Raw genomic sequence first — 27,368 nt, forward strand, 5'->3', positions numbered from 1 at the left:
AGCTCTGTAGGACCATGATATAACAGTTATACAAGTCAATAAAACTGTGACATAAATTAATCCTCAATAAATGTACATGTACAGTGCATGCCAGGGTGTTACTTAGATGAGGCGGTGCATTTCAAAGAAAGAGGAAGTTCATATGTATATGTGGACCAAGCATCTCTTCCCCACCCTTATCAGGTCACACTTCCTCATGTATTCTGTTTTGCCCCAAAACTTCTCTTTACTCCAGTCATTTTTGACTGTCCTGTAGACTGCTACTGATGATACCAGCTCTATAAACTGACACCATACATTGCCTGGCTGTGTTGCAGTGTTATGTACCATTGTAGGTTTGGATACAGAAGGGTGGAGATGATTTGGGTGGAGGGTTGAGAGAATTTGGAACACCTTGACAGTGTACTGTCTCTTTATGATTGGCTTACAGTGATACCAAACACTCTAATTTTGGGGCATATTTACTTTACTGCATCAGTTATATTGCAGTGACTGCATGATGATTAGTTACCACCATGTCAAGCTTTCTGTTTTGCACACCACACATATAGTTTACAGTGATAAGCAGTTTCATTACTCTAAACTCATAATAATTTATGAAACAGTGGTGTCAGGCTTCTCATACCATGGAAATAGTTCTCCTTTCCATCTAAAAGGCAACTTTGTCTGGTTTTAACCGCTAGCAACAGTTGTATTTAAAGTTCACCTCCAGTCATGTTTTAAATGATATAAAATGCTCTGCAAGAAGTAATAAATTGTATCTGATATGTTTTTTTGGCTAAATAAGTCCAAAGACTTTGTTAAAATGGCTTACATATAGCTCTACACCTTCATTTAATATTCAGGGATTCATGAATATGCAAACAGTCCCCATCTTCTCCACACAACCATTTTTGTCAAGACTGGTCTTGCTCACTGCAGTTTTATAGCAAGGAATGCTCAGCACATGAAAAACACCACATACTCATGTTAACAAAGTTAAAAACCTAAATTTTCAGTGGAGGAGGTCTTTAATTTTGTTGCTCTGGAGTTAGTTAAAAAGACAGACTTTGGATGACTGACTTTTTCTGTTTTAAAACGTGAACTTTGTAACAGAAACTGGTCAAAACCAAACCAAAAACCAAAAAATCATACAAGAGAAATAATCCTTTAAAATGAACGAACTAATTTAACTTAGGGATAATAAGCTAGTCAGGCTTAACAGTTTTAAAGAAGACAGGTTGTAGAGACAAAACAGCAGGTGCACCAGGAGAGTGTGGGGCTTATATACACAGGTGGGTGTGGATTTGACTTAGAGATAATTGCAGGTATCAGGCCAGTTCTGGATCTCAGCTTTGGGGGTGCGGGCAGGGTCAGGATTGCAAAACTGGAACCAGTGCAGGACTTAAGTGTTTATAGCTGTTCAGAATGGCCATACTCGAGGCAAACTTAAAAACAAGCCCTCATAGAGACAGGGTGATGTGATACTGATACAAATATGGGCACATTTTCAGAAGCAACTAGTGGCTTTGTGGTTTTATAGAGATGGAGATGGAGATATTGTTAGGGCAGTGGTTCACAAACTTTTTTTTTTGCCTAACAAAGTATTCACTCCCCCACCTCACCATTTTTATCAGTCATTAACAATAATCGAGGGTGTAACTGCTCAAAAAAAAAGATTCAAAAGATTAATTTTAGTGAGATAAAGTTTAGAAGGTAGAATCAGCAATCACTGAAAATCAGAACAAACATTCTAAATAGCACATGAACACAGCAACATCATGTGTGGAGACAAAATAGAAAGTATGAATTACACTCAGCTTTAGAGAAAAGTTGTTTTTTTTCACCTGTACTCATGTCGAAATGTCCAAATTAGTGTTGCAGCAGCAGATCTGTCGAGGTCAGGCTGGACTCTGTCCAATGTTTACAACATGGTCAACCAGTGATGTATATTTGATAAATCTGCTACAGGTAAAGTCACCTGTTGACTGGAGAGTTTACTGTTCAGCAGCTGAGTGTGTGTACACCTGCCGGCTTTGTGTGAACCACTGTTTGAATTGTGTTTTATTTTGAAAGGCAGTGTTTTGAAAGGGCAAAGAAGTAACATGATATTAGATTTCTGTGTCTAATGTAGAGACGTGTTTAGTGATTTGAAAAACACTGTTTAGTATTTTGCAAAAAGTGTGAAGCTGAAAATGTGCTGATAGTTGTGCAGATCTGGTTGAGGTTTTGCTCACTGGGTGTCAGGTTTCACTACCTGAAACCTTATTTTAAATTTTAATGTGTAAGCAATCATGAAAAACTGCAAATGGTCAATACCACAGACATTGGGTTGTAAAATGCACGCCTACAAATTCCTCTTTCTTTGCTTTTTAGGCTGTATTCACACTGTGTGTGAGAAACTCCTGCCTCTGTGAGTACAAGGAGAGAAGCTCCTGGACTTGCTCCTAGAACCTGGACGCTTCTACCTGTGACCTGCATCGACCAGGATGTCGAGACTTCTACCTAACCTGTATTTAGGTGAGCAACTTCAAGTCAAGTCATGTTTTCAAATGGTTACAATGTACTCCTCTATTAGAATCAGTGTTGTGCATGAATGTGTTAAAAGAGCAGCGTTCACTGAACGATATATAAATAAAGTTAAAGTTAATATTATTTATTTTCAGCATCGCTGCTTGAAATATTCTCCTCCTGGTCTCTACTTTTGTTTTTGCACCATCTGTCTTCAGTCTCTACATGTTACTGTCTCACCATCACAGTTTAGCTCGTCTCTACCGATAATCAGACTGATATTAAAACAAAACTAGGAGAGAAAAAGAATTGGAGGAGACAAAACTTATTTTAAATTGCATTTCAGTGATCTCATATTTGGTGTATTTTCATTTCAAATTTTGTTTTAAATGTTTTAAAGTAACTAATGTTGTTTGTTGAAAATATTTCTGACATTCTTCTGCATACCACTAGAGGCAGCTTGCGTACCACCAATGGTCCACGTACCACAGTTTGAGAATCTAGGGTATAGATCTATTGAAAGGGGAATGGGGCACAGCTCATGTTATTCCATTACACAACGAGTTTAAGAACAGAGCTGTCACACATTTGCCCACACAGCTTTGCTCAACCAAAGGTATTATGGGATTGCCAGTGGGCAGCTAACAAACATGCTAACAACAATAATGATGGCCTTCAATACAGAGAAATTGATAAATAATCACAGACTTTGAGTGTTGGATTTATCATTATGGAGAGCTTCAGTTTCAGTTTACTCACATTTTTATACAGGTATCCTACAGATAAATGTTAATGCCACAATTCATTCAGCAGAAATATAATCATTACGGAGACTAGAACATGAAATGGTGAGATCATTTTCTGTACTTTAACTTTGACTGGTGTGAAGCTACTCTTCAGGTATGACTTAAAGTGACACTCAACTTCCTTTTTTCTTTTTTTCAACAATATCTCATACATTATATGTGAGTGGACATAATCAGCGTTAGACATTCAGTCAGGGGGATGATGATAAACAGTCAAATATGGGTTTTGCTAACTATGTATCACAGCAATTTGGTCGTGAAAAAGGTCAACAATGTAGTTGCAATGCCTTTGAAAGGGGTAAGCAAATATACATTTTGGGTTTGAACCCTTACTGCTTGTGCACTCGACAAAGTAAAACAGCCCTTATTGTGATGTTGATTATATTGTACTACCTTTAATGTTGTACAATAGTTGTACACTTGAATGCCTGCTTGCCATTATTCTTCCAAGACATGTGCTTTCAGAGCTAGTTATTAATTAAGTTATTACTAAAACCAATATTATTTTTATCCAGAAGCAACTATGTAATAAGACGATAAGCAAGATAATTATTATATATATATAAATATATATATATATATATTATATTAACCACCCTCCCTTTGAGGTCAACCTCACATATCTTCACAAACAGCAGAGAGAACTACTGTATTATGTGTGCACTGCAAGTGTGTCAGTCATTACACATGGTATTCAGTCTGTGTGTATTTAACAGAGACATTTGTGTGTGTGTGTGTGTGTGTGTGTGTGTGTGTGTATGAGAGATGGAAGCAGAGAGAGCATGGCAAGTAAAAGAAGAACTTAGTAAAAGTATAATCAGGAAAATGGTGGTGAGTATTAAATGAAGTGTAGGGTATTGAGAGAACAAATTTCACAAATCCTCCAAAACAAAATTTCCCATTTTATGAGTAAGTTTTTAAGGAAAAAAAAACAATTGCAATTGTAATCAAACTTGAAATTGGACCAGGATAGACTTAATCCTGTAGTCCCACTGTGTTTCCAACAAATGACTGTCAATTATTCTGCCCTTCAAAAGAAAAAGGCAGAAACTTCCCAGAGTGTGCAATTGAGAAAAATGAAAATTCAGTCATCATCTACTCACCCTCATGCTGATTGAGGGTCTTTTTTTCCCCCGTTTTTTTAGTCCACAAAACACTGCTGGAGTTTCAGGAAGAAAACGTTGCAGAATCTTCCAAACAATAGAAGTGAATGGTGACCAGTTTTCAAATGTAAAGTAAAACAACAGGGGGAAAAAAGACATACAGTTCCCCCATTACAGCTCGTCTGGTGTAATCCAAGTCTCCTAAAGTCCAGACATGCTGTTTGCATGTCGTCACACCACACACACACAGTTCACACAGTGTGCATGTGAACGTGGCTCCAAGCTAAAGATCTACAGTGAAGATTCAGGATAAAAACATGCTGTAAATAACATTTTCTCAGGCATGTCGGGGGTTTAAGAGACTTGGATTACACCAGATGAGCAGTATGTTTTTATTCTGTTGTTTTTGTATGTTTGAAAACTGCTCACCATTCACTTCCATTGTTTGGGAGATTCTGCAACACTGTTTTCCTGTGAAACTCCAGCAGTGTTTTGTGGACTAAAAAAACTAAACCTCACCTTCAATCCGCATGAGGATGAGTAGATAATGACTGAATTTTCATTGTCAGACCTGAGTTGTTGTAGTGGTGAGTGTGAGAGTTATGAGTCTTATATTGTCTATACTGTTGTTATATATAGTAGTGTAATGCTAGTAGTTGGCATATTTCTTGCAGACATTTTATATGTTAGAATAAAGTAAGTGAAGTTCTGGTGGTTTGCTGTAGCTTCTCTACGGCTTTTTACAGTTATTGTAATTATGACCTATTTTTTCCAAAACACAACACATTTGAGAGAAAGTATTTGTCCATGTGACAAAAGATATCTTTAAACTCACAAAACTTATTTCTCACAAACAATGAAGTTACTGCCTTCTTGCTTTGAAGGACAGTACAGGTCATCTATAGGCATTTGTTTGCCAAAAAATGTGTACTTATTAGTTTGTTATTTTCATTCCAGAATGCAGGAAACAAAGTCTATAAAAGTGTTTTTTTCCCCTGCTTTCATTTTAAAATTCTCCCAGGTCTAAGGTCAGCGAGTTTGTAATGAGGATCCAAAGTGACGACATATTATTATTCTAACATTTTAGAGGATGAAAAAAGTCACTGTTGTAAATCCTAGTGAAAATTGGTCTAAATGTGAACATTCAATCAGCATTTACCATGTAGTTCAATGGAAAACTGTTCACTGGGAGGATACTGAAATAGACTTTTACTATGTGAATGTGCCCCATGCTGTTCCTTTCAAAGTAACATCTCCAAAGTGGTTTGGAGATGACAATTATTAATTTATGATTAATTAGACATCTTTTGTTTCTCCCCAATAGTCTGTCTCTTCTTGTCCTCATTGTCATCTGCTGCAGGTCAGTCCACTCTCCTGTTTGATTCAGAAAATCCTGTAATTTTCCATATATGGTATGCATGAAATATCAATGTCAAATATTGTACTTATAATTCTTATGTCCCTGATAGGTGGTCTGATCAGATTAGCTGGGTCTAGGTCTACTGGGTGCACTGGAAGAGTTGAAGTCTATTACAACAACACCTGGGGAACAGTCTGTGATGATGAGTGGGACTTAAATGATGCAAAGGTTGTGTGCAGACAGTTGGGTTGTGGTACAGCACTGACAGTCCATAACTCAGCCCACTTTGGTGAAGGAACTGGACAAATCTGGCTTGATGATGTGGCCTGTTCAGGAAGTGAAAGTTCTCTAACTGAGTGTCAACACAGAGGATTTGGGACACACAACTGTGGACACGGTGAAGACGCTGGTGTGGTCTGTTCAGGTGAGAGCACATATTTATTTGCTGATTCAGCTAACCTTAGATGCTTATATTTTTTGGCTGTTGGTAATACACTGCATGGACAAGTACCTCATATACTGCCACTCCAAAACATCCAAACTATCCCTTTAAATCTGAGAAGAACCAACAATATCAATCTGAAAATTGTCACTTGATTAACTCATATAGTTTGAACAACTGGAGATCCCTGCAGATGTTGAGCAATTTCCCAAGTATAAATAAAGGTTGAAAGGTTGAGCATAGTCACGTAGTTTGAACAAACAGATCTTCAGCTGTGCTGTAGCTCAGTGGGGCTCAATATGTCCAAAATGTAACAAGCAACTTCATCTTCAAGTGTCTTAAAATTTACCAACAAAAACTTTTACCAAACAGTTGATTCTGAAGGAAACAGGAAGTAGTGAAGGAGGACAGAATGATGGAATGTGAGAAGAGACCATTCTACTGCTAAAGGACATCCTGAAATAGTCATCATGATAAACACAAATCAAAACATTTTGCATTGATACAAACAGACCTTTTGTTGGCACAACTATCTAAATGATGAAAGGGGAAAGCCGTGATTCCATAAAGGTTATGACACTGGAAAGCACATCCTTTTCAGCATCTATTCATTTGAATACAATACAATGATAAGATATTTTATATTTAAGCTGATAATATATATGCATTCTGAACTTGACTTCTGCAATACATTTCAAAAAAAAGTTGGAGCAGCACCAACAAAACACTGGGAATTTTGTGGAATGCTCCATAAAACATTCCACAGGTTAAATGGTAACAGGAAACAGTATAAGGATTGGGAATGGGTAAGAGGTATCCTCAAAAGACTCAGGTGTCCACAGGCAAGGATGGAGCAAGATTCACCACTTTGTGAAAAACTCCGTAGGCAAATATACCAACAGTTTATCAACAGCATTTCTCAACATGCAGTTTCAAAGAATTTAGGAATTTGATCATCTTCAATCCATAATACCGTTAAAAGATTCAGAGAATGTAGAGAAATCTCTGCATGTAAAACCAACATGATTGTATAAAGCAGGGGTCCCTAACTGGCAGACCGCGGTCTGAGTCTGGACCCACACGCTGTCCTATACGGACCCGGACCTATAACCAATAAATTCTTAATAGATTTTAAATTTTGACGGGACGCTTCTATTTTAACTGGCGCAACTTTTCTAGTCTTTCCGGTGCTGGTTTAGCTGATCAGGAAACACACAGACCAACTGCAGAGAAGCTGCGTGTGGAAGAGACTGTTGTTAATGACGTATTACAACAGTCGAAACTAACGTGATGGTTAATGACATCAACACCAACCAGATGCACTTATAAAATTAAACAACTGTATAAAGAGGCCTAAACGTAAAACAGGAGAGTCTGTGTTTCTCTGTGAGAAACTTTCAGACCTTCTCACAGCAGAGTAAACAGGTGAGGGAGGAGAGGAGGGCAGACTAATCACTAATCAATCACTGATACCGTCGTCAAGTGTAACATCGTGCTGTTTACAGACAGTCTGCTGTCTGTAGTTTGACAGAGAGACAGAGGGTCGTGTCTAGAAGGGAACCCTAGACCCGCGAAAGATCGCGCGAGTTTGATTATTTTAGTAGAAATAACGGAAACAAATCTCGCGAGAGTTGTGCAAATAAAGAGTTACCTTCTAGACACGACCAAAAAAGGTGCGCAGCTCCAAAAATAGAAAATCATATCGCGGTGTCGATGTTTTTAATGTGGCGGCCGCCATAAATAAAACACTATTCACTGATCCACAGAGAGTCACTGAAACACTGATCACTGACCTGCTGTGATGGAAAAATACTCACATTCTTTACTTAGGTATTTTTACATTGTGGTATTAGTGTTTTTACTTAACTACAATTTAAAAATCTTGCATGTTATAGTTTACTTTTTTGAAAAATCAACATTTTTATTGCTGTTGTTGTACTTTAATAGTATTCTTATTTGTATTTTTTGATGACTAAATCCAGACCTGCAAACTCATAAGAGGAGAAAAAGGTGGCATGTTGGTAAACCAGTCCCCTGTCCCCTGTCCTCTGGGGGTCTGGGAGTGTCTGTCCTGCTCCAGAAGAAAAATGTTGTGATTTTAACATGTGAACAAAATATTCTGGTGACTGTTTCAGTTAAAAGAGTTAGTTCACTCTTCTGTTTGTGGTTTCTGCAGACATTACTACCTTTACTTTTACCTTTGTACTTGAAAAAAAGTAGAAAGTAAAGTAAAAACAGTAAAAGTAAATCTACACTAAAAGTAAAGTTACTTTACTGAGTATTTTTACTTTAGCAATTTATAGTGGTTCAATTAATAGACCTGTCTTATTTTCTCTTTTGTATATTACCATTGTTCTTAAATAAAGCAAAAGTAATGTAAAAAAAAAAAAAAGTAGAACACGCAATATTTCTTATCTGATTACTTGATTAATCGCCAGAATAATAGATAGATTATACTTTAATTTTACTGGTTCGGCCCACTTGAGATCATATTGGTCTGTATGTGGCCCCTGAACTAAAATGTACAACTACTACATTACTTCAGTATATATCACTGTAAATCATAACACAAGTTAGACATTATGATGTTCTGGACCTTTGCTTTAGGAAATTTTCTCTAACTGGACCTCTTTGAATTTTAGTTGAATACCCCTGGTATAAAGGATATTACTAAATGGGCTTGGGAACACTTTGGAAAACCTTTGTCAGTCAACATAGTTTGTCACTGCATGTACAAATCAACAACATCCACCATCTTCTCTGGGCCTGAGCTCACCTGAGATGGACTGATGGAAAGTGAAGATGTATGCTGTTGTTCTTTGGGACCACATTCATTGTTTTTAGGAATCATGGATGTTGAGTCCTCCCTGCCAGGAGGAAAAAGACCATCCAGATTGTTCACAGCACAAAGTTTAAAACCCAGCATCTGTGATGGCATGAGGGTGTGTTAGTGCCCATGGCATCATGGGTAACTCATATCTGTGAAGGCCCCATTAATGTTGAAAGGCACATACAGATTTTGGAGCAACATATTCTGCCATCTAGACGATGTCTTCTTCAGAGACATCCCTGCTTATTTTAGCAGGACAACGCCAAGTCACATTGTGCTCATGTTCCAACAGCGTGGCTTCATAGTGAAAGAGTTCAGCTACTTGACTGACCTGCCTGTAGGCCAGATCTGTCTCACACTGAAAATGTGTGGTGCATTATGAAGCACAGAATACAACAGCAGAGACCCCAGACTGTTCAGCACTTTAAGTTGTATATCAAACAAAGAGTGGGAAAGAATCTTGCTTTCAAATCTCTGACATAAATAAAAAAATAGTATCCTGATTTCTCAAGTTTCCTCAAAAGAGACAGCAATGCAACACAGAAGTAAACAGGCCCTCCTCCCAACTTTTTTGGAACATGCTGTAGAATTCAAATTCAGAACGGGTGTATATTTACAAAAAGCAACCAAGTTGATCTGATTTATACGGTGGCCAACAAGGTCAAACACGTTGCATATACAAAAACAAGTTATATATACAGAAACGTGCTGCATATAAGAAAACAAATGCAAAAGGAAAATGCTGCAAAAATGCTGTATATTTGTAATAAAGCAAAAAAAAAGAAAAAGAAGAAGAAAGTTATGGTTGAAGGAAAGTTGGAGTCGGGAGAGGCCATATACTCTGCTCCATACCATACGTTCATACGTCTATTGTCTGTTTCTCGGCTGGAAGCTCAGCACTGCCCCTAGAGGCCTGGAGCACTTATGTTGGGTGACTGGATACGTAGCGTTTTCCTTTTGCATTTGTTTTCTTATTTGCGGCACATTTCTGTATTTGCAGCGTTTTCCTTTTGCATTTGTTTTCTTATATGCAGTATGTTTCTGTATATGCGTCTCGTTTCTATATATGTAGACCTAGTAGTGACCTACAACCCAATCTGTTGAGTTGATTGCAGCCAACTGTCTACCTTTATCTATCTCTCCAGGACGTGTGCAGATCAGATTAGCTGGGTCTGGGTCTACTCGGTGCTCTGGAAGAGTTGAAGTCTATTACAACAACATCTGGGGAACAGTCTGTGATGACAACTGGGACTTAAATGATGCAAAGGTTGTGTGCAGACAGTTGGGTTGTGGCACAGCACTGAGAGTCCATAACTCAGCCCACTTTGGTCAAGGAACTGGACAAATCTGGCTTGATGATGTGACCTGTTCAGGAAGTGAAAGGTCTCTAAGCGAGTGTCAACACAGAGGATTTGGGACACACAACTGTGGACACAGTGAGGACGCTGGTGTGGTCTGTTCAGGTGAGAGCACATATTTATTTGCTGATTCAGCTAGCCTTAGATGCTTAAAGGGAGAGTTTGGATTTTTTGGCTGTTGGTAATACACTGTATGGACAAGTACCTTATATACTGCCACTCCAAAACATCCAAACTATCCCTTTAAATCTGAGAAGAACCAACAATATCAATTTGCAAATTGTCACTTGATTAACTCATATAGTTTGAACAACTGGAGATCCCTGCAGATGTCGAGCAATTTCCCAAGTATAAATAAAGGATCAATAAAGGTAATCAGCTTAGTCATATAGTTTGAACAAACAGATCTTCAGCTGTGCTGTAGCTCAGTGGAGCTCAACATGTCTAAAATGTAACAAGCAACTTCATCTTGAAGTGTCTTAAAATTTACCAACAAAAACTTGTAGTTGATTCTGAAGGAAACAGGAAGTAGTAAAGGAGGACAGAATGATGGAATGTGAGAAGAGATCATTCCACCGCTAAAGGACATCCTGAAATAGTCATCATGACAAACTCAAATCAAAACATTTTGCATTGATACAAACAAACCTTTTGTTGGCACAACTATCTAAATGATGAAAGGGGAATTGTGATTTAAAGTTATTCCAAACATATGGCACTTTTTTTATTCTCCATATAGATAAATCCTAAATACAGCCCTGATTCCATAAAGGTTGTGACACTGGAAAACACATCCTTTTCAACATCTATTCATTTGAATACAGTACAATGATAAGATATTTTATATTTAAGCTGATAATATATATGCATTCTGAACTTGACTTCTGCAATACATTTCAAAAAAAAGTTGGAGCAGCACCAACAAAACACTGGGAATTTTGTGGAATGCTCCATAAAACATTCCACAGGTTAAATGGTAACAGGAAACAGTATAAGGATTGGGAATGGGTAAGAGGTATCCTCAAAAGACTCAGGTGTCCACAGGCAAGGATGGAGCAAGATTCACCACTTTGTGAAAAACTCCGTAGGCAAATATACCAACAGTTTATCAACAGCATTTCTCAACATGCAGTTTCAAAGAATTTAGGAATTTGATCATCTTCAATCCATAATACCGTTAAAAGATTCAGAGAATGTAGAAAAATCTCTGCATGTAAAACCAACATGATTGTACAAAGGATATTACTAAATGGGCTTGGGAACACTTTGGAAAACCTTTGTCAGTCAACATAGTTTGTCACTGCATGTACAAATCAACAACATCCACCAACTTCTCTGGGCCTGAGCTCACCTGAGATGGACTGATGGAAAGTGAAGATGTATGCTGTTGTTTTTTGGGACCACATTCATTGTTTTTAGGAATCATGGATGTTGAGTCCTCCCTGCCAGGAGGAAAAAGACCATCCAGATTGTTCACAGCACAAAGTTTAAAACCCAGCATCTGTGATGGTATGAGGGTGTGTTAGTGCCCATGGCATCATGGGTAACTCATATCTGAGAAGGCGCCATTAATGTTGAAAGGCACATACAGATTTTGGAGCAACATATTCTGCCATCTAGACGATGTCTTCTTCAGAGACGTCCCTGCTTATTTTAGCAGGACAACGCCAAGTCACATTGTGCTCATGTTCCAACAGCGTGGCTTCATAGTGAAAGAGTTCAGCTACTTGACTGACCTGCCTGTAGGCCAGATCTGTCTCACACTGAAAATGTGTGGTGCTTTATGAAGCACAGAATACAACAGCAGAGACCCCAGACTGTTCAGCACTTTAAGTTGTATATCAAACAAAGAGTGGGAAAGAATCTTGCTTTCAAAACTCTGACATAAATAAAAAAATAGTATCCTGATTTCTCAAGTTTCCTCAAAAGAGACAGCAATGCAACACAGAAGTAAACAGGCCCTCCTCCCAACTTTTTTGGAACATGCTGTAGAATTCAAATTCAGAACGGGTGTATATTTACAAAAAGCAACCAAGTTGATCTGATTTATACGGTGGCCAACAAGGTCAAACACATTGCATATACAAAAACAAGTTATATATACAGAAATGTGTTGCATATAAGAAAACATATGCAAAAGGAAAATGCTGCAAAAATGCTGTATATTTGTAATAAAGCAAAAAAAAAAAGAAGAAGAAAGTTATGGTTGGAAGAAAGTTGGAGTCAGGAGAGGCCATATATTCTGTTCCATACCATACGTTCATACGTCCATTGTCAGTCTCTCAGGTGGAAACTCAGCACTGCCCCTTGAGCCTTGAGTTGGGTGACTGGGTACGTAGCGTTTTCCTTTTGCATTTGTTTTCTTATATGCAGCACATTTCTGTATTTGCAGCGTTTTCCTTTTGCATTTGTTTTTGTATATGCAGCGCATATGACCTTGTCAGCCACCATAGATTTAACATTAAATATATTGTCTTTGTACTGTATTCAATTCAATATTACTCATGAAAAATCATTGCCTTATTTTTTAGATTACATTTTACACAGCATGCAAACTGTTTTTGAAACTGGGATTGGACAATAACAGTTGATGGCTTGTACCAATGTGGTTGATAGTGACCTACAACCCGATCTGTTGAGTTGATTGCAGCCAACTGTCTACCTTTATCTATCTCTCCAGGACGTGTGCAGATCAGATTAGCTGGGTCTGGGTCTACTCGGTGCTCTGGAAGAGTTGAAGTCTATTACAACAGTGCCTGGGGAACAGTCTGTGATGACAACTGGGACTTAAATGATGCAAAGGTTGTGTGCAGACAGTTGGGTTGTGGCACAGCACTGAGAGTCCATAACTCAGCCCACTTTGGTCAAGGAACTGGACAAATCTGGCTTGATGATGTGGCCTGTTCAGGAAGTGAAAGTTCTCTAAGTGAGTGTCAACACAGAGGATTTGGGACACATAACTGTGGACATGGTGAGGACGCTGGTGTGCTGTGTTCAGGTGAGAGCACATATTTATTTGCTGATTCAGCTAGCCTTAGATGCTTAAAGGGAGAGTTTGGATTTTTTTAACTGTTGGTAATACACTGTATAGCCAAGTACCTCATATACTGCCACTCCAAAACATCCAACTATCCCTTTAAAGCTGAGAAGAACCAACAATATCAATTTGCAAATTGTCACTTGATTAACTCATATAGTTTGAACAACTGGAGATCCCTGCAGATGTCGAGCAATTTCCCAAGTATAAATAAAGGATCAATAAAGGTAATCAGCTTAGTCATATAGTTTGAACAAACAGATCTTCAGCTGTGCTGTAGCTCAGTGGAGCTCAACATGTCTAAAATGTAACAAGCAACTTCATCTTCAAGTGTCTTAAAATTTACCAACAAAAACTTGCAGTTGATTCTGAAGGAAACAGGAAGTAGTAAAGGAGGACAGAATGATGGAATGTGAGAAGAGACCATTCTACTGCTAAAGGACATCCTGAAATAGTCATAATGACAAACACAAATCAAAACATTTTGTGTTGATGCAAAAATTGTGATTTAAAGTTATTCTAAACATATGGCATTTCTTTTATTCTCCATATAAAACAATCCTAAATGCAACCCCAATCCCAAAAAGGTTGTGACACTGGAAAACACAAAAACCAGAAACCAGTTTGTATCCTTTTTGACCTTTTTTTATTTGAATACAGTCAACAGTATGTCTCAACACGCAGTTTTAAAGAATTTAGGAATTTATAGTGTGTAGAGATTATAATGTAGAGAAATCTCGGCATGTAAAACCAACCTGATTGTACTAAATGGGCTTGGGAACACTTTGGAAAACCTTTGTCAGTCAACACAGTTACTTAGACGACATCTTCTTCAGAGAAGCAACATTATTAAGCATATTTTAGCATGAAAATGCCAAGTCACATTGTGCTTATGTTCCAATAGCATGAAAATCATTGCCTCTTGTTTTTATTTACACGGCATCCAAACTTTTTTGGAACTGGGGTTGGACAATAACAGTTGATGGCTTCTACCAATGCGGGTGATAGTGACCTATAATCCAATCTGTTGAGTTGACCACAGTCCCCTGTCTACCTCTGTCTGTCTCTCTAGGAAGTGTGCAGATCAGATTAGCTGGGTCTGGGTCTACTATGTGTTCAGGAAGAGTGGAAATCTATTACAACAGTGCCTGGGGAACAGTCTGTGATGACGATTGGGACTTAAATGATGCAAAGGTTGTGTGCAGACAGTTGGGCTGTGGTGCAGCACTCAGTGCCCCTCAGTCAGCCAACTTTGGTCAAGGAACTGGACAAATCTGGCTTGATAATGTGGCCTGTTCAGGAGGTGAAATTTCTCTAACTGAGTGTCAGCATGGAGGATTTGGGACACACAACTGTGGACACGGTGAGGATGCTGGTGTGGTCTGTTCAGGTGAGGAAAGTTTTCATTTTCATGTTTGTCAGCCTTAAGTAGGTATTATACTTCATATGCAGAGGAATGTCCAAGGATTTGATTGGGTCTGTGTCATGTAAATTAAATTGTCAGATGGTGTGTAGATTGTGTGCAGACAACTGCATATCCTTCATTTGTTAAGACTGTTCAAATTTGAACTAAAGCCTACAACTTCTCTACCAATTCTTCTACCTTCAGTATCATAAAATGAAAGTTCAATATCCTGATTTTACTTGTGGAAATGAATAACATTATATTGAAAAGAAATGGCAAGAAGTTATAATATTTGCTTCATTTGGTTCTGCCTTAATGACTCCATCAGAAAAAATCCATACACCAATCTTACTTTTTTCTTAACTTGTATTTAATTTCGTACAAATTACGGGAACATAAAATAAAACTTGACTTCAAAGGCAGTAACATCTGCACCAGTATATTATAAATCACTCTAATCTTGTATTATTTTTTCAGTGAACCTCCCAAAGCCCAGCATCTCCATGAATCCTACTGGTGTGGTTACCTGGGGTCAGGACGTCGGCATTACTTGTTCAGTCTCAACTCAGCATTTAGGTGGAACATTCATCCTGCAGAAAACCTCAGGCTCATTCAGAAAGACCCAAACATCAAGTACCAACTCTTCCACCTTCAGTATCCTCAAGGTCAACTTTGACAGTGAGGGGTCATACCAGTGTCAGTATCAGAAAAGGCTTTCAAGTCGAGATTTCAGCTCCCCATTAAGTGACTCTGTCAGAATCTCTGTTACGGGTAAGGCAAGACAATTCCCAATCTTGATTTTTTGTTAACTTGAATTAAATTAAATAGGAATGACAAGGACTGAAATAAAGGGCAAGACCTTACCACAGAGGCAGTATACTGTAAACCATTCTAATCTTTTGTTATTTTTTCAGTGAGCCTCCCAAAGCCCAGCATCTCCATGAATCCTACTGGTGTGGTTACCTGGGGTCAGGACGTCAAGATCACTTGTTCAGTCTCAACTCAGCATTTAGGTGGAACATTCATCCTACAAAAACGCTCAGGCTCATTCAGAAAGACCCAAACATCAAGTACCAACTCTGCCACCTTCAGTATCCTCAAGGTCAACTTTGACAGTGAGGGATCATACCAGTGTCAGTATCAGAAAAGGCTTTCAAGTCGAGACTTCAGCTCTGCCTTAAGTGACTTTGTCAGAATCTCTGTTAATGGTGAGGAAAATGAATTTTACAATCTTGGTTATTTTTTATTTTTTTTATAACTTTATTTGTTTACTTCAGAATTACAAGAAGCTAAAATAAATTGACACACCTCAGTTCAAAGGCAATATCTTCTGCTCCAATCCTGTATTATATTTGCAGTGGACCTCCCAAAGCCCAGCATCTCCATGAATCCTGCTGGTGTGGTTACCTGGGGTCAGGACATTGGCATCACTTGTTCAGTCTCAACTCAGCATTTAGGTGGAACATTCATCCTGCAGAAAACCTCAGGTTCATTCAGAAAGACCCAAACATCAAGTACCAACTCTGCTACCTTCAGTATCCTCAAAGTCAACTTTGACAATGAAGGATCGTACCAGTGTCAGTATCAGAAAAGGCTTTCAAGTCGAGACTTCAGCTCTCCATTAAGTGACTCTGTCAGAATCGCTGTCACTGGTAAGGCAAAATTCATTTCCCAGTATTGACTTTTTGTTAACTTGTATTAGATTAAATTGGAAGAACAAGGAGTGACATTAAGGGCAAGACCTTACCTCAAAGGCAATATACTGTAAATCACTCTAATCTTGTATTATTTTTTCAGTGACCCTCCCAAAGCCCAGCATCTCCTTGAATCACACAGGTGTGGTTACCTGGGGTCAGGACATCGGCATCACTTGTTCAGTGTCAACTCAGCATTTAGGTGGAACATTCATCCTGCAGAAAACCTCAGGCTCATTCAGAAAGACCCAAACATCAAGTACTAACTCTGCCACCTTCAGTATCCTCAAAGTCAACTTTGACAGTGAGGGGTCATACCAGTGTCAGTATCAGAAAAGGCTTTCAAGTCGAGACTTCAGCTCACCATTAAGTGACTCTGTCAGAATCTCTGTCAATGGTAAGGCAAATACATTTCCCAATCTTGATTTTTTGTTAACTTGAATTAAATTAAATGGGAATTACAAGGAGTGAAATAAAGGGCAAGACATTACCTCAAAGGCAGTTAATTGCAAATCACTCTAATCTTTTATTATTTTTTCAGTGACCCTCCCAAAGCCCAGCATCTCCATGAGTCCTACTGGTGTGGTTACCTGGGGTCAGGACGTCAACATCACTTGTTCAGTCTCAACTCAGCATTTAGATGGAACATTCATCCTACAAAAACGCTCAGGCTCATTCAGAAAGACCCAAACATCAAGTACCAACTCTGTCATCTTCAGTATCCTCAAGGTCAACTTTGACAGTGAGGGATCATACCAGTGTCAGTATCAGAAAAGGCTTTCAAGTCAAGACTTCAGCTCTGCCTTAAGTGACTCTGTCAGAATCTCTGTCACTGGTAAGTCAAGATGCATTCCCCAATCTTGATTTTTTTGTTAACTTGAATTAAAAAAAAATGGAATGTCAAGTGAAATAAAGGGCAAGACCTTACCTCAAAGGCAGTTTATTGCAAATCACTCTAATCTTGTATTATCCTTTCAGTTAGCCTCCCAAAGCCCAGCATCTCCATAAATCCTGCTGGTGTCACTACCTGGGGTCAGGATGTTGGCATCACTTGTTCAGTCTCAACTCAGCATTTAGGTGGAACATTCATCCTGCAGAAATATTCAGGCTCATTCAGAAAGACCCAAACATCAAGTACTAACTCTGCCACCTTCAGTATCCTCAAGGTCAACTTTGACAGTGAAGGGTCATACCAGTGTCAGTATCAGAAAAGGATTTCAAGTCGAGACTTTAGCTCTGCCTTAAGTGACTCTGTCAGAATCTCTGTCACTGGTAAGGAAAAACAAATTTACCAATCTTGATTTTTTGTTAACTTGAATTAAAAAAAATTGGAATGTCAAGTGAAATAAAGGGCAAGACCTTACCTCAAAGGCAGTTAATTGCAAATCACTCTAATCTTGTATTATCCTTTCAGTTAGCCTCCCAAAACCCAGCATCTCCATGAATCCTGCTGGTGTGGTTACCTGGGGTCAGGATGTTGGCATCACTTGTTCAATCTCAACTCAGCATTTAGGTGGAACATTCATCCTGCAGAAAACCTCAGGTTCATTCAGAAAGACTCAAACATCAAGTACCAACTCTGCTACCTTCAGTATCCTCAAAGTCAACTTTGACAGTGAGGGGTCATACCAGTGTCAGTATCAGAAAAGAGTTTCAAGTCAAGACTTCAGCTCTGCCTTAAGTGACTCTGTCAGAATCTCTATTACTGGTAAGTCAATATAGATTCCCCAATCTTGATTTTTTGTTAACTTGAATTAAATTAAATGGGAATAACAAGGAGTGAAATAAAGGGCAAGACCTTACCTCAAAGGCAGTTAATTGCAAATCATTCTAATCTTTTATTATTTTTTCAGTGACCCTCCCAAAGCCCAGCATCTCCATGAATCCTGCTGGTGTGGTTACCTGGGGTCAGGATGTTGGCATCATTTGTTCAGTCTCAACTCAACATTTAGGTGGAACATTCATCCTGCAGAAAACCTCAGGTTCATTCAGAGAGACCCAAACATCACGTACCAACTCTGCTACCTTCAGTATCCCGAGAGTCAACTTTGACAATGAGGGATTGTACCAGTGTCAGTATCAGAAAAGGATTTCAAGTCGAGACTTCAGCTCACCATTAAGTGACTCTGTCAGAATCTCTGTCAATAGTAAGGCAAATACATTTCCCAATCTTGATTTTTTGGTAACTTGAATTAAATTAAATGGGAATAACAAGGAGTGAAATAAAGGGCAAGACCTTACCTCAAAGGCAGTTAATTGCAAATCATTCTAATCTTTTATTATTTTTTCAGTGACCCTCCCAAAGCCCAGCATCTCCATGAATCCTGCCAGTGTGGTTACCTGGGGTCAGGACGTCAGCATCACTTGTTCAGTCTCAACTCAGCATTTAGGTGGAACATTCATCCTGCAGAAAACCTCAAGTTCATTCAGAAAGACCCAAACATCAAGTACCAACTCTGCTACCTTCAGTATCCTCAAAGTCAACTTTGACAATGAGGGATCATACCAGTGTCAGTATCAGAAAAGGATTTCAAGTCGAGACTTCAGCTCTGCCTTAAGTGACTCTGTCAGAATCTCTGTCACTGGTAAGTCAAGATACATTCCCCAATCTTGATTTGTTGTTAACTTGAATTAAAAAAAAAATGGAATGTCAAGTGAAATAAAGGGCAAGACCTTACCTCAAAGGCAGTTTATTGCAAGTCACTCTAATCTTGTATTATGTTTTCAGTGAGCCTCCCAAAGCCTGGCCTGTCCATGAATCCTGCTGGTGTGGTTACCTGGGGTCAAGACGTCAAGATCACTTGTTCAGTCTCAACTCAGCATTTAGGTGGAACATTCATCCTGCAGAAAACCTCAGGCTCATTCAGTGAGACCCAAACATCAAGTACCAACTCTGCTACCTTCAGTATCCCTAGAGCCAACTTTGACAATGAGGGGTCATACCAGTGTCAGTATCAGAAAAGCATTTCAAGTCGAGACTTCAGCTCTGCCTTAAGTGACTCTGTCAGACTCTCTGTTAATGGTGAGCAAAATAAATTTCCCAGTCTTGATTATTTTCTTAACTTGTTTTAAATTATTTAGCAATTTCAAGAATTTCAAGTAAAGAGATACACGTCATCTAAAGAAAAAAAGTATTCTCCTCTAATCTCGTATTATTCTTGCAGGGAGCCTCCTAAAGCCCAGCATCTCCATGAATCCTGCTGGTGTGGTTATCTGGGGTCAGGACATCAACATCACTTGTTCGATCTCAACTCAGCATTTAGGTGGAACATTCATCCTGCAGAAAACCTCAGGCTCATTCAGAAAAATCCAAACATCAAGTACCAATTCTGCTACCTTCAGTTTCCTCAAGGTCAACTTTGATCATGACGGTTCATACCAGTGTCAGTGCCAGACAAAGTTTTCCAGTCAAGACTTCAGCTCTGCCTTAAGTGACTCTGTCAGAATCTCTGTCACTGGTAAGGACTTCATTTGATTAGATTCATGTTTCTAAGCCCTGCACACTTCCTGTCTTGAGCTGAACAGCCTTCTACCTGCCTATCCAAGCCAGCATCCCATCTAAAAGCCTCCTGTCATATTCAGCTCCTGAGCTAGCCTTCAGTCTGCAAGCGTCCTGTTAGGTCCTTTTCCTGAATTAGCTAGCCAATGGCCTGCTAACCTCCTGCCCACTCCAGCCCTTGCGTAGCCTAGCCACCAGCCTACTAGCCATCAGTAAATTCATGTTCATGAGTTTGCCAGCTTTTGTCTGGGGAACTTGGCAAGCTTTCAAGACTGGTCCACAGGAAAGCAAGGTTCCAGACAACGTCAAGGCTCCCTGTCCTCTAGCTCTACATCGTCTAGCTCCCTGGTCTCTATTATGCTAGACCTCACTCTAGAACATGACAGCACCCCGACAGCTAGCCTCCAGCCAGTTGACAACCCTCTGACGCCATGCCTCCCAGCTGCCCAGCATCAGCTGTCATTGCAGCACCACCAAACATTTCAACATCCTAACCCTAACCCTAACCCTCTCACCCCTGTTGGTGTATCCTAAGACAGCTTCTAAATAAGTTGATGTCTCTTCAGCCCATGGGTTGGCTGGCACCTTGTCTCTTCTACTGAACAGCAACCATCTCCTGTTAGGGCTGCGCTGCAGCCATCTCCTGTTCCTGCTGAGCCATGACCATCCCTGGTTTCTGCTGAGTTGGTGGATCTCTGGTTCTTATTGGGCTGAAACCAGCTGCAGTTGTCACTGGTTCCTGTAATACAGCAATCTGTTGATCCTGCACACCAGCCATTACCCTTTCCTGAACTACTGCAGTCCCCCATTTCCACAGCAGTCCCCTGTAGCTGTGCTATAGACATCCACTAATCCTTACCTGAGGCTGTCTTCAGTGGCCATGTTGTAATCACTCATCCACGCTCACAGCATTCCTGTGCTGCTTCACTATCTTGTTTCCCTGAGTCTGGTTCACCCTGGACAAGTCACCAGTTCATCACAGAGCTAACAAATAGAGATAGACAACCACTCACGCTCACATTCACACCTATGGGCAATTTAGAGTCACCAATTAACCTAGCATGCATGTCTTTGGACTGTGGGAGGAAGCCGGAGAACCTGGAGAGAACCCACATAGACATGGGGAGAACATGCACACTCCACATAGAAAAGCCCTCCCTCAGCCAGCTGGGGGATTCGAACTCAGGACTTTCTTCCTGTGAGGCAGCAGTGCTAACCACTGCACCCAGTTTATGAACTTAATCTTGAAAAAAAAAGCTACAATCCTGAGTGATAAAGCACTTTTTAAGTATAATGGGCTGTCAAAAATCACCATTTGGTAATGGCAAAAAGTGAACACCAACATTAAGTGCAACAACTAACATTCATATTTGCAGTGCAAACATACTCCCATTCCATGACATGTTTCAAACAAGCATGCACTTCATATTTTTCATATACCTCACCCATAGGTGGATCAGTAAAAAGTCCTGTTTTCATGAGATACTTGTGGCCTCTCCTGCTGCCGTACAATAGACTGAATGTCAGTGTCAATGTTTGTGCATCCAGTCTGCATGAGCTGGAACAGAGTTTCATCTCTCAGCCTGCTACTCTCTTTTGACTTGAAGTGCTTCATTGTTGAGAAGCTGCTCTTGCAAATGTAAGTGCTCCCAAACATGCTGGCCATTAAGAGTGCAAAATCCCTGAGTGGAAAGTGGAAGAGGGGGTCCGTGAATGATGTTATTCGTAGAAGCATGACATGGAAATCTTGGAAGCGGTCCTTTAACTGCTGCTGCAGTGTTTTGATGTTGGCTCTGTACTTGAGAAATGTTTTCTCGCGTTCAGGGACATCTTTGGGCATCTCTTCACAGGTAGAGAAATGTGTCAAATTTGGATGAGCAGATAAAAAGCCTTCTTTAAACAGGATTGGTTTACGATGAGATGTGTTCACATGTGCGTAAAGATCCAACACAGTTTGGCCTCTCCCATGCAATTACATGTTAAGGTGATTAAGAAATGCTATCCTCCAAAAACACTGGGATTTCAGTGCGCAGCGCAACAAACCTCTCAAGACACTTTCCACGGCTCATCCATCTGACCTCGGTGTGCATCCTCATAAGCAGCGCTCACTTCATCCAAAAAGGCTACAAACCTGATTGAGGGACCTGTTCCCTCCTGAAATGAAATTGGTAACTTTTATCACTACTTCCATAACATGGCTGAAGTTGGGTGTCCTGGCACAGAGGTCCTCCTGTCAAATCAAAATCAAATAGGATTTAGTGGCTAAATTCTATGTAGCCTACCTTATTTAGCCCATAAAAAATCTCACAAAAAATATCCACATTCATTGTCATGGATTCTGTCCTTTGCCCATACATGAGAAGAAGGAATTACACAGGGTTTCAATATGCCTTACGCTGAAACTGGTTTAATAATACTTGATCAAAGAGAGTGAAGGAATAACCAGTACACAGTTGGTATTGATGTTTCCTTCAGTTCTGGAGTTTCAGTCCTCCAAGATAGTCTTTAAACATTCACAGACAAGGTCACGATAAACCTATGCCCAAATAAGGTCAGACCCAACATACTGAATTAGCCTATTGGTCTGTAAATCCAAACACAGGAATTATGAATACACAATGTCTGAGACCACAGTTCAACACCCCTGGTTATCCAAACCAGATTACAGTTAGGTCTTCTCCATTCAGAGAGACAAGACAGCACCTCTCCAACCTCAGCCGCCATAGCAACACTACCAGGTTGTTCCCTTGTTTATCTGAAACGAGAAGACAGCTGCATCTACTGTCTCTGTCTCTCAATGGCTCCAAGGCCTTAGCATGTTGCCTAAATATTGGAAAATTCCCTAACATTCATAACCATATTAATATTTAGCTGGCTAATAGTTACCTGATGTATGATGCAGTGCAGTATTGGACAGTCCACACTGCTCTGTTGGAGGAGTCCAGCAAATCCATGGTGTCTTCCCTGCATCGCTGGTGTGCCATCGGTAATAACAGCTGACAGCTTGTTAAAGTCACTGAAAATACGGTTAACAGCATTAAAAATATCTGTGCCCTTGATAGTGTCATGCAGAGACCCCAATTTTAATAACTCCTCATGCACTTCAAATGAATTGTCAATGACTCTGGGGAACATGAGGAGCTGGCTCACATCCATCACATCTGTATTCTCATCGAATGCTAAGGAGAAGTACTTGCAGTCATGCATGACTTGTTTTAGCTTCCCCATGACATGATTTTGAATGTCAAAAATTCTCCACGCCACTGTGCGGCGAGACAGAAAGACAGTTTCAAAGTTTTTAGCTATGTTATCGTCTCCAAAAGCTGTAGCCATCTCCACAGCACATCGCTTCACCATTTCTTCATCTGACAAGGGTTTCTTTGCTTTAGCAAGCTTGAGTGAAACAGCATAGGACACCTTGAGAGAGGACTCCTGTGTGGTTGTGGCTCTGGTAAAAAGGAAAAAAGAAGTTGTCAGTGTATTTTTCCTTTCAGGTCAACTACGATGGCAGCTCTGGCAGCTCCAGTGTACTTGTTGTATTTGTCTTTGTGCATGGTGTAGTGGTGAGTCAAACAGCCTACTAAATTCAGAGGCAAGTTGTCAGACCTCCCATGACAATGCCACAGTGGCAGGAAAGGTACAAGGGTCCATTTAATGCTACATGTAGCTTTAGTTGTCTTTAAAGTTCACATTCAAAATGCTTGCAATAAGTTTAGGCTGTTTGTGCTTTTTTTTCTCCAGAAACTTTTAATGACATATATTCTGCGTTTATGTCATCTCTCTTTTACCCAGTGCCACTGCAGCAGCCCAGCATCTCCCTGACATCTCCTAACAGAGGGTTGGTCTGGGGTCCTGAAGGTGCAGAGGTCACCAGGGGTTACAGCTTCATCATCACCTGCTCCATTAACTCCAGCTATCCTGGAGGTGTTTTCTCTCTCATCTTCTCTGGCTCCAACATCACTGACACCAAGCCAGCAGTCAACCACTCAGCCTCCTTCAACTTCCCTGTAGCTGAGTATGAACACCAGGGAATCTACAGCTGTGTGTATGAAGTCACACTGTCCTCAAGGAAATTCTCATCTACCATGACAGCAATGAGTGTCACCGTTAAATGTAAGTAGGCAGTATTTAAGCTCTCCAAAGCAGCTTCATGTGTAAATATGAAATCACAGTATTTCAAACATAAGTTTAATATTGCTATTGTCCTCAAGCAAGAGATAAAACTACTCAATTAAGTAGGAGAAGCATTATCGCCTCAAGATAAGTAAATATGAAAACAGAAAATGGGTATTTTTGTAGGTCTCAGTTAGGCTTAGGTAGGATCTATTTTTTTCATACTTTAATAGATTGCTGACATCATAATGGGTATATGGTATTACTGCTGTATTTGTGTAAAACTGACTGTATTCCACTGTGCTGTAGTTTTGCCTTAGTGACACTATTCCAACAGCTGGGAATAACACACACACACACTCAGGAGCTCTGCTTCAGTCTTGAGAAGCTACAAACTTAAATCTAAAGTGTGCATTTACGGCGCTATTTTCTGTTCATTTACTGCCATGTTTTTCTGCTCAGCTGCACTGCCATGCAGGGACTGACCCCTGGTGATTTAATAGTGTCTCCCAACTAGTTTCATAGAAAGAGGAGTGTCTGTATTTATGACTGTACTGAAAATCAAATGTCAGGATTTTTTAATATCCTGGTATATGGTAATACCTCTGGAACACCCTGTTAAGTTTAACTAGGTGGAGGACCCAAACGCAGGCAACAGGAGGCAGATGGGAGAGTTCAAATGATATTTTAATAAACAACAAAAGACCAAAAAAGGCTTACATAAATTCTGCAGGTGAAAGTCCATAATCCATCCAGGGAGAAGAAACCAAAATCCACACACTGGAGAACCAGAAAACACGAGGAAAAAACCGACCGGTGACGAGACAAGAGGAGTAAAATGAACCAACCAAGTCAGAGGACAAGACACAGGATTAATACACTAGGGAGGGGGAAAAAACGAGACACAGGTGAGGGCAGACAAGGACAGGTGAAGGTAATGACTAATCACAAAGGGAGGGAAAACAGACAAAGACAGGAAGTAAAGCCAGAACACATGAAGAAGGATCAGAAACTACCAAAATAAAACAGGAAATAACCAACAAAAATCCAACACCGTGACACACCCAAGCTTTGTCCCAGCCCTGATTCATGGTACTTTACTGTTTCCATGTAAAAGAACATCAAAATATATTCTCAAAATAAGCAACAAAAAATCAAACAATTGAAGAACAAAACAGAAGATTTTAACAATATAATTAAGTAGAAACCAGTGGTATCTGGAGGGAAATTAAATTGTCATAATAGCAAAATGACATGCAATACATGCAAAGAAGAAAACAAAGAAAGAAAGAAAGAAGGTGCAGGTAGGTACTGAAGATTAATGTACCTTGGACAAAGTCTGAAAGAATCTGGTGTGAAAGAGCAGACTGATACAGACAACCATGATAATAATAATAATAATAATAATAATAATAATAATAATTATATAGTTATATGTAATGTTGAATAATGTAGAGCGATTGCTAGCATAAATATCTAATAATAGAAGCAGAAATAATAGTAGCAATAGGAGTAATATGATGTTAATAACATGATATGATAGCACAGTATAATAAATATAACAACAGTATTAACAATAAATGTAATGTAATGCTATATGTATATGTATATATATACATATATATATATATACACACACATGTTAATACTTATTACTGTTATGTGAATGGTGGATCATAGGTATCATTGTCAGAGATGGGATACACGTTCTAATAAAATATTTTTCTTTTTTAGTGTCTTTGTTGCTGCTGGTCTCCTCAGTAGCTGCTGGGATCCTGTTGCTGCTCCTGCTGGTCTTGGTGGTGGTCTGTCTGGTCCACAGGAGAAGACAAGAAGCCAAGCAGCCTGGAGCCTTGATCCAAACTGAATGTCTGTGCTCACCAGGACACACATGACATTATAAGACTAAATGTTGCTGTTTGTTTGACTTTTTTCATACATCCATCTATGAAAATTGATTCTAATATTCACGACACATTCTGTTCCTATACTTGTGTTCCAGTGACTGTCAGGAAACTTTATGAAGACTCTGAAAAGGAGCATTAGGTGAACTTTGAACCAGTTCACTCCAAGAGGACTCAGCAGGAGCAACCAAGAGGGACGGAAGAAGAGGAGAGTGTTGAAGATCATGACAGTGAGAGAGAAGAGAACAATGAAGGTCAAAATGATGTGGGAAGTGAGGACGTCTATGCCAACGGTGAGGAAGAGGTGTATGAGGATATTGTTGTAAAGGACAGAGCTAATGAAGAAGAATCCATCATTATAATCATAACCATTATGATTAACTAATATTTAAAATGCTTTTATATGTCAACAATTTGTTACTCACATTAGTTATATTATATTCTTAAGTCTTGCTAAAATTTGATACAACTGTTTACTCCTATACATGCTCATTCTAGCTTGCAATATATTTCTGTATATGCTTTAACTATAGAGTGTACATGTAGACATTTGAGTCTCAGAAAATTATCTTCTTGGTATGAAAGCACTAACCTGTTGTTTTGCTGTGAGTCTTTTCTGCACATTTGCATTTTATATAGTCTTTTTGTTTATTATTGATTTTTCTTTATACACAATTATTCAAAATATTGTTTGCTTAACATTTAAAATTATTTGAATTCATGTATGGTAAGTTGATTGCAATATTATTTTTATTTTATTTTATTTTTGTCACATTGTTGAATGTCATCAATTATAGGTTTTTGTTGTTCATGAGGCCTGAGGCATTAATCTAGCGCCCTCTGTGGGTTATGCATTGAAGTGCCACCTACAGCTGGCATTTAATTCAGATTGATTATGTGTTTGTCAGACTGAAGACGTAGAGTCAATATGCGTAAGTCTGTTTGTTTGCCTTTGTTTGAAGAATAAATTTACAGTACAGATAGTGCTTCAGAAGTACGAAAATTCTTACAAAAATAAAGTGGATATTGTAAACAGTACTTCAAGTAAGAGAGGTTTTCTGTAAGTCAAATGGCAAAAACAGTGAAAAGGTTCTGTAATCCTGTAAAAATCTGTAAAAAAAAATACCTAAGTAAAGAATGTGAGTATTTTTTCCATCACAGCAGGTCAGTGATCAGTGTTTCAGTGACTCTCTGTGGATCAGTGAATAGTGTTTTATTTATGGCGGCCGCCATATTAAAAACATCGGCACCACAACATGATTTTCTATTTTTTTGAGCTGTGCACCTTTTTCGGTCGTGTCTAGAAGGTAACTCTTTATTTGCACAA

The 27,368-nt window shown here is 39.3% G+C and overlaps 1 protein-coding gene across 1 annotated transcript in view; it reads left to right on the forward strand.

Moving 5' to 3' along the window:
* LOC146310129 (uncharacterized) overlaps positions 1-26,032 on the forward strand; it is a 64,962-nt gene extending 38,930 nt beyond the window's left edge. Inside the window, exons 12-23 of the mRNA XM_084744255.1 lie at positions 15,309-15,602; positions 15,746-16,039; positions 16,190-16,483; positions 16,620-16,922; positions 17,067-17,360; positions 17,504-17,797; positions 17,940-18,233; positions 18,370-18,672; positions 18,817-19,110; positions 19,254-19,547; positions 23,817-24,137; positions 25,872-26,032. Coding sequence (XP_084600381.1) covers positions 15,309-15,602; positions 15,746-16,039; positions 16,190-16,483; positions 16,620-16,922; positions 17,067-17,360; positions 17,504-17,797; positions 17,940-18,233; positions 18,370-18,672; positions 18,817-19,110; positions 19,254-19,547; positions 23,817-24,137; positions 25,872-26,032 — 3,440 coding nt within the window. The remainder of the gene's footprint in view (positions 1-15,308; positions 15,603-15,745; positions 16,040-16,189; positions 16,484-16,619; positions 16,923-17,066; positions 17,361-17,503; positions 17,798-17,939; positions 18,234-18,369; positions 18,673-18,816; positions 19,111-19,253; positions 19,548-23,816; positions 24,138-25,871) is intronic.
* Positions 26,033-27,368: the final 1,336 nt, after the last annotated feature.

This window comes from Lutjanus erythropterus, chromosome 19 (genome assembly GCF_056507025.1).
Source record: "Lutjanus erythropterus isolate fLutEry1 chromosome 19, fLutEry1.hap2, whole genome shotgun sequence".
NCBI lineage: Eukaryota > Metazoa > Chordata > Actinopteri > Lutjaniformes > Lutjanidae > Lutjanus > Lutjanus erythropterus.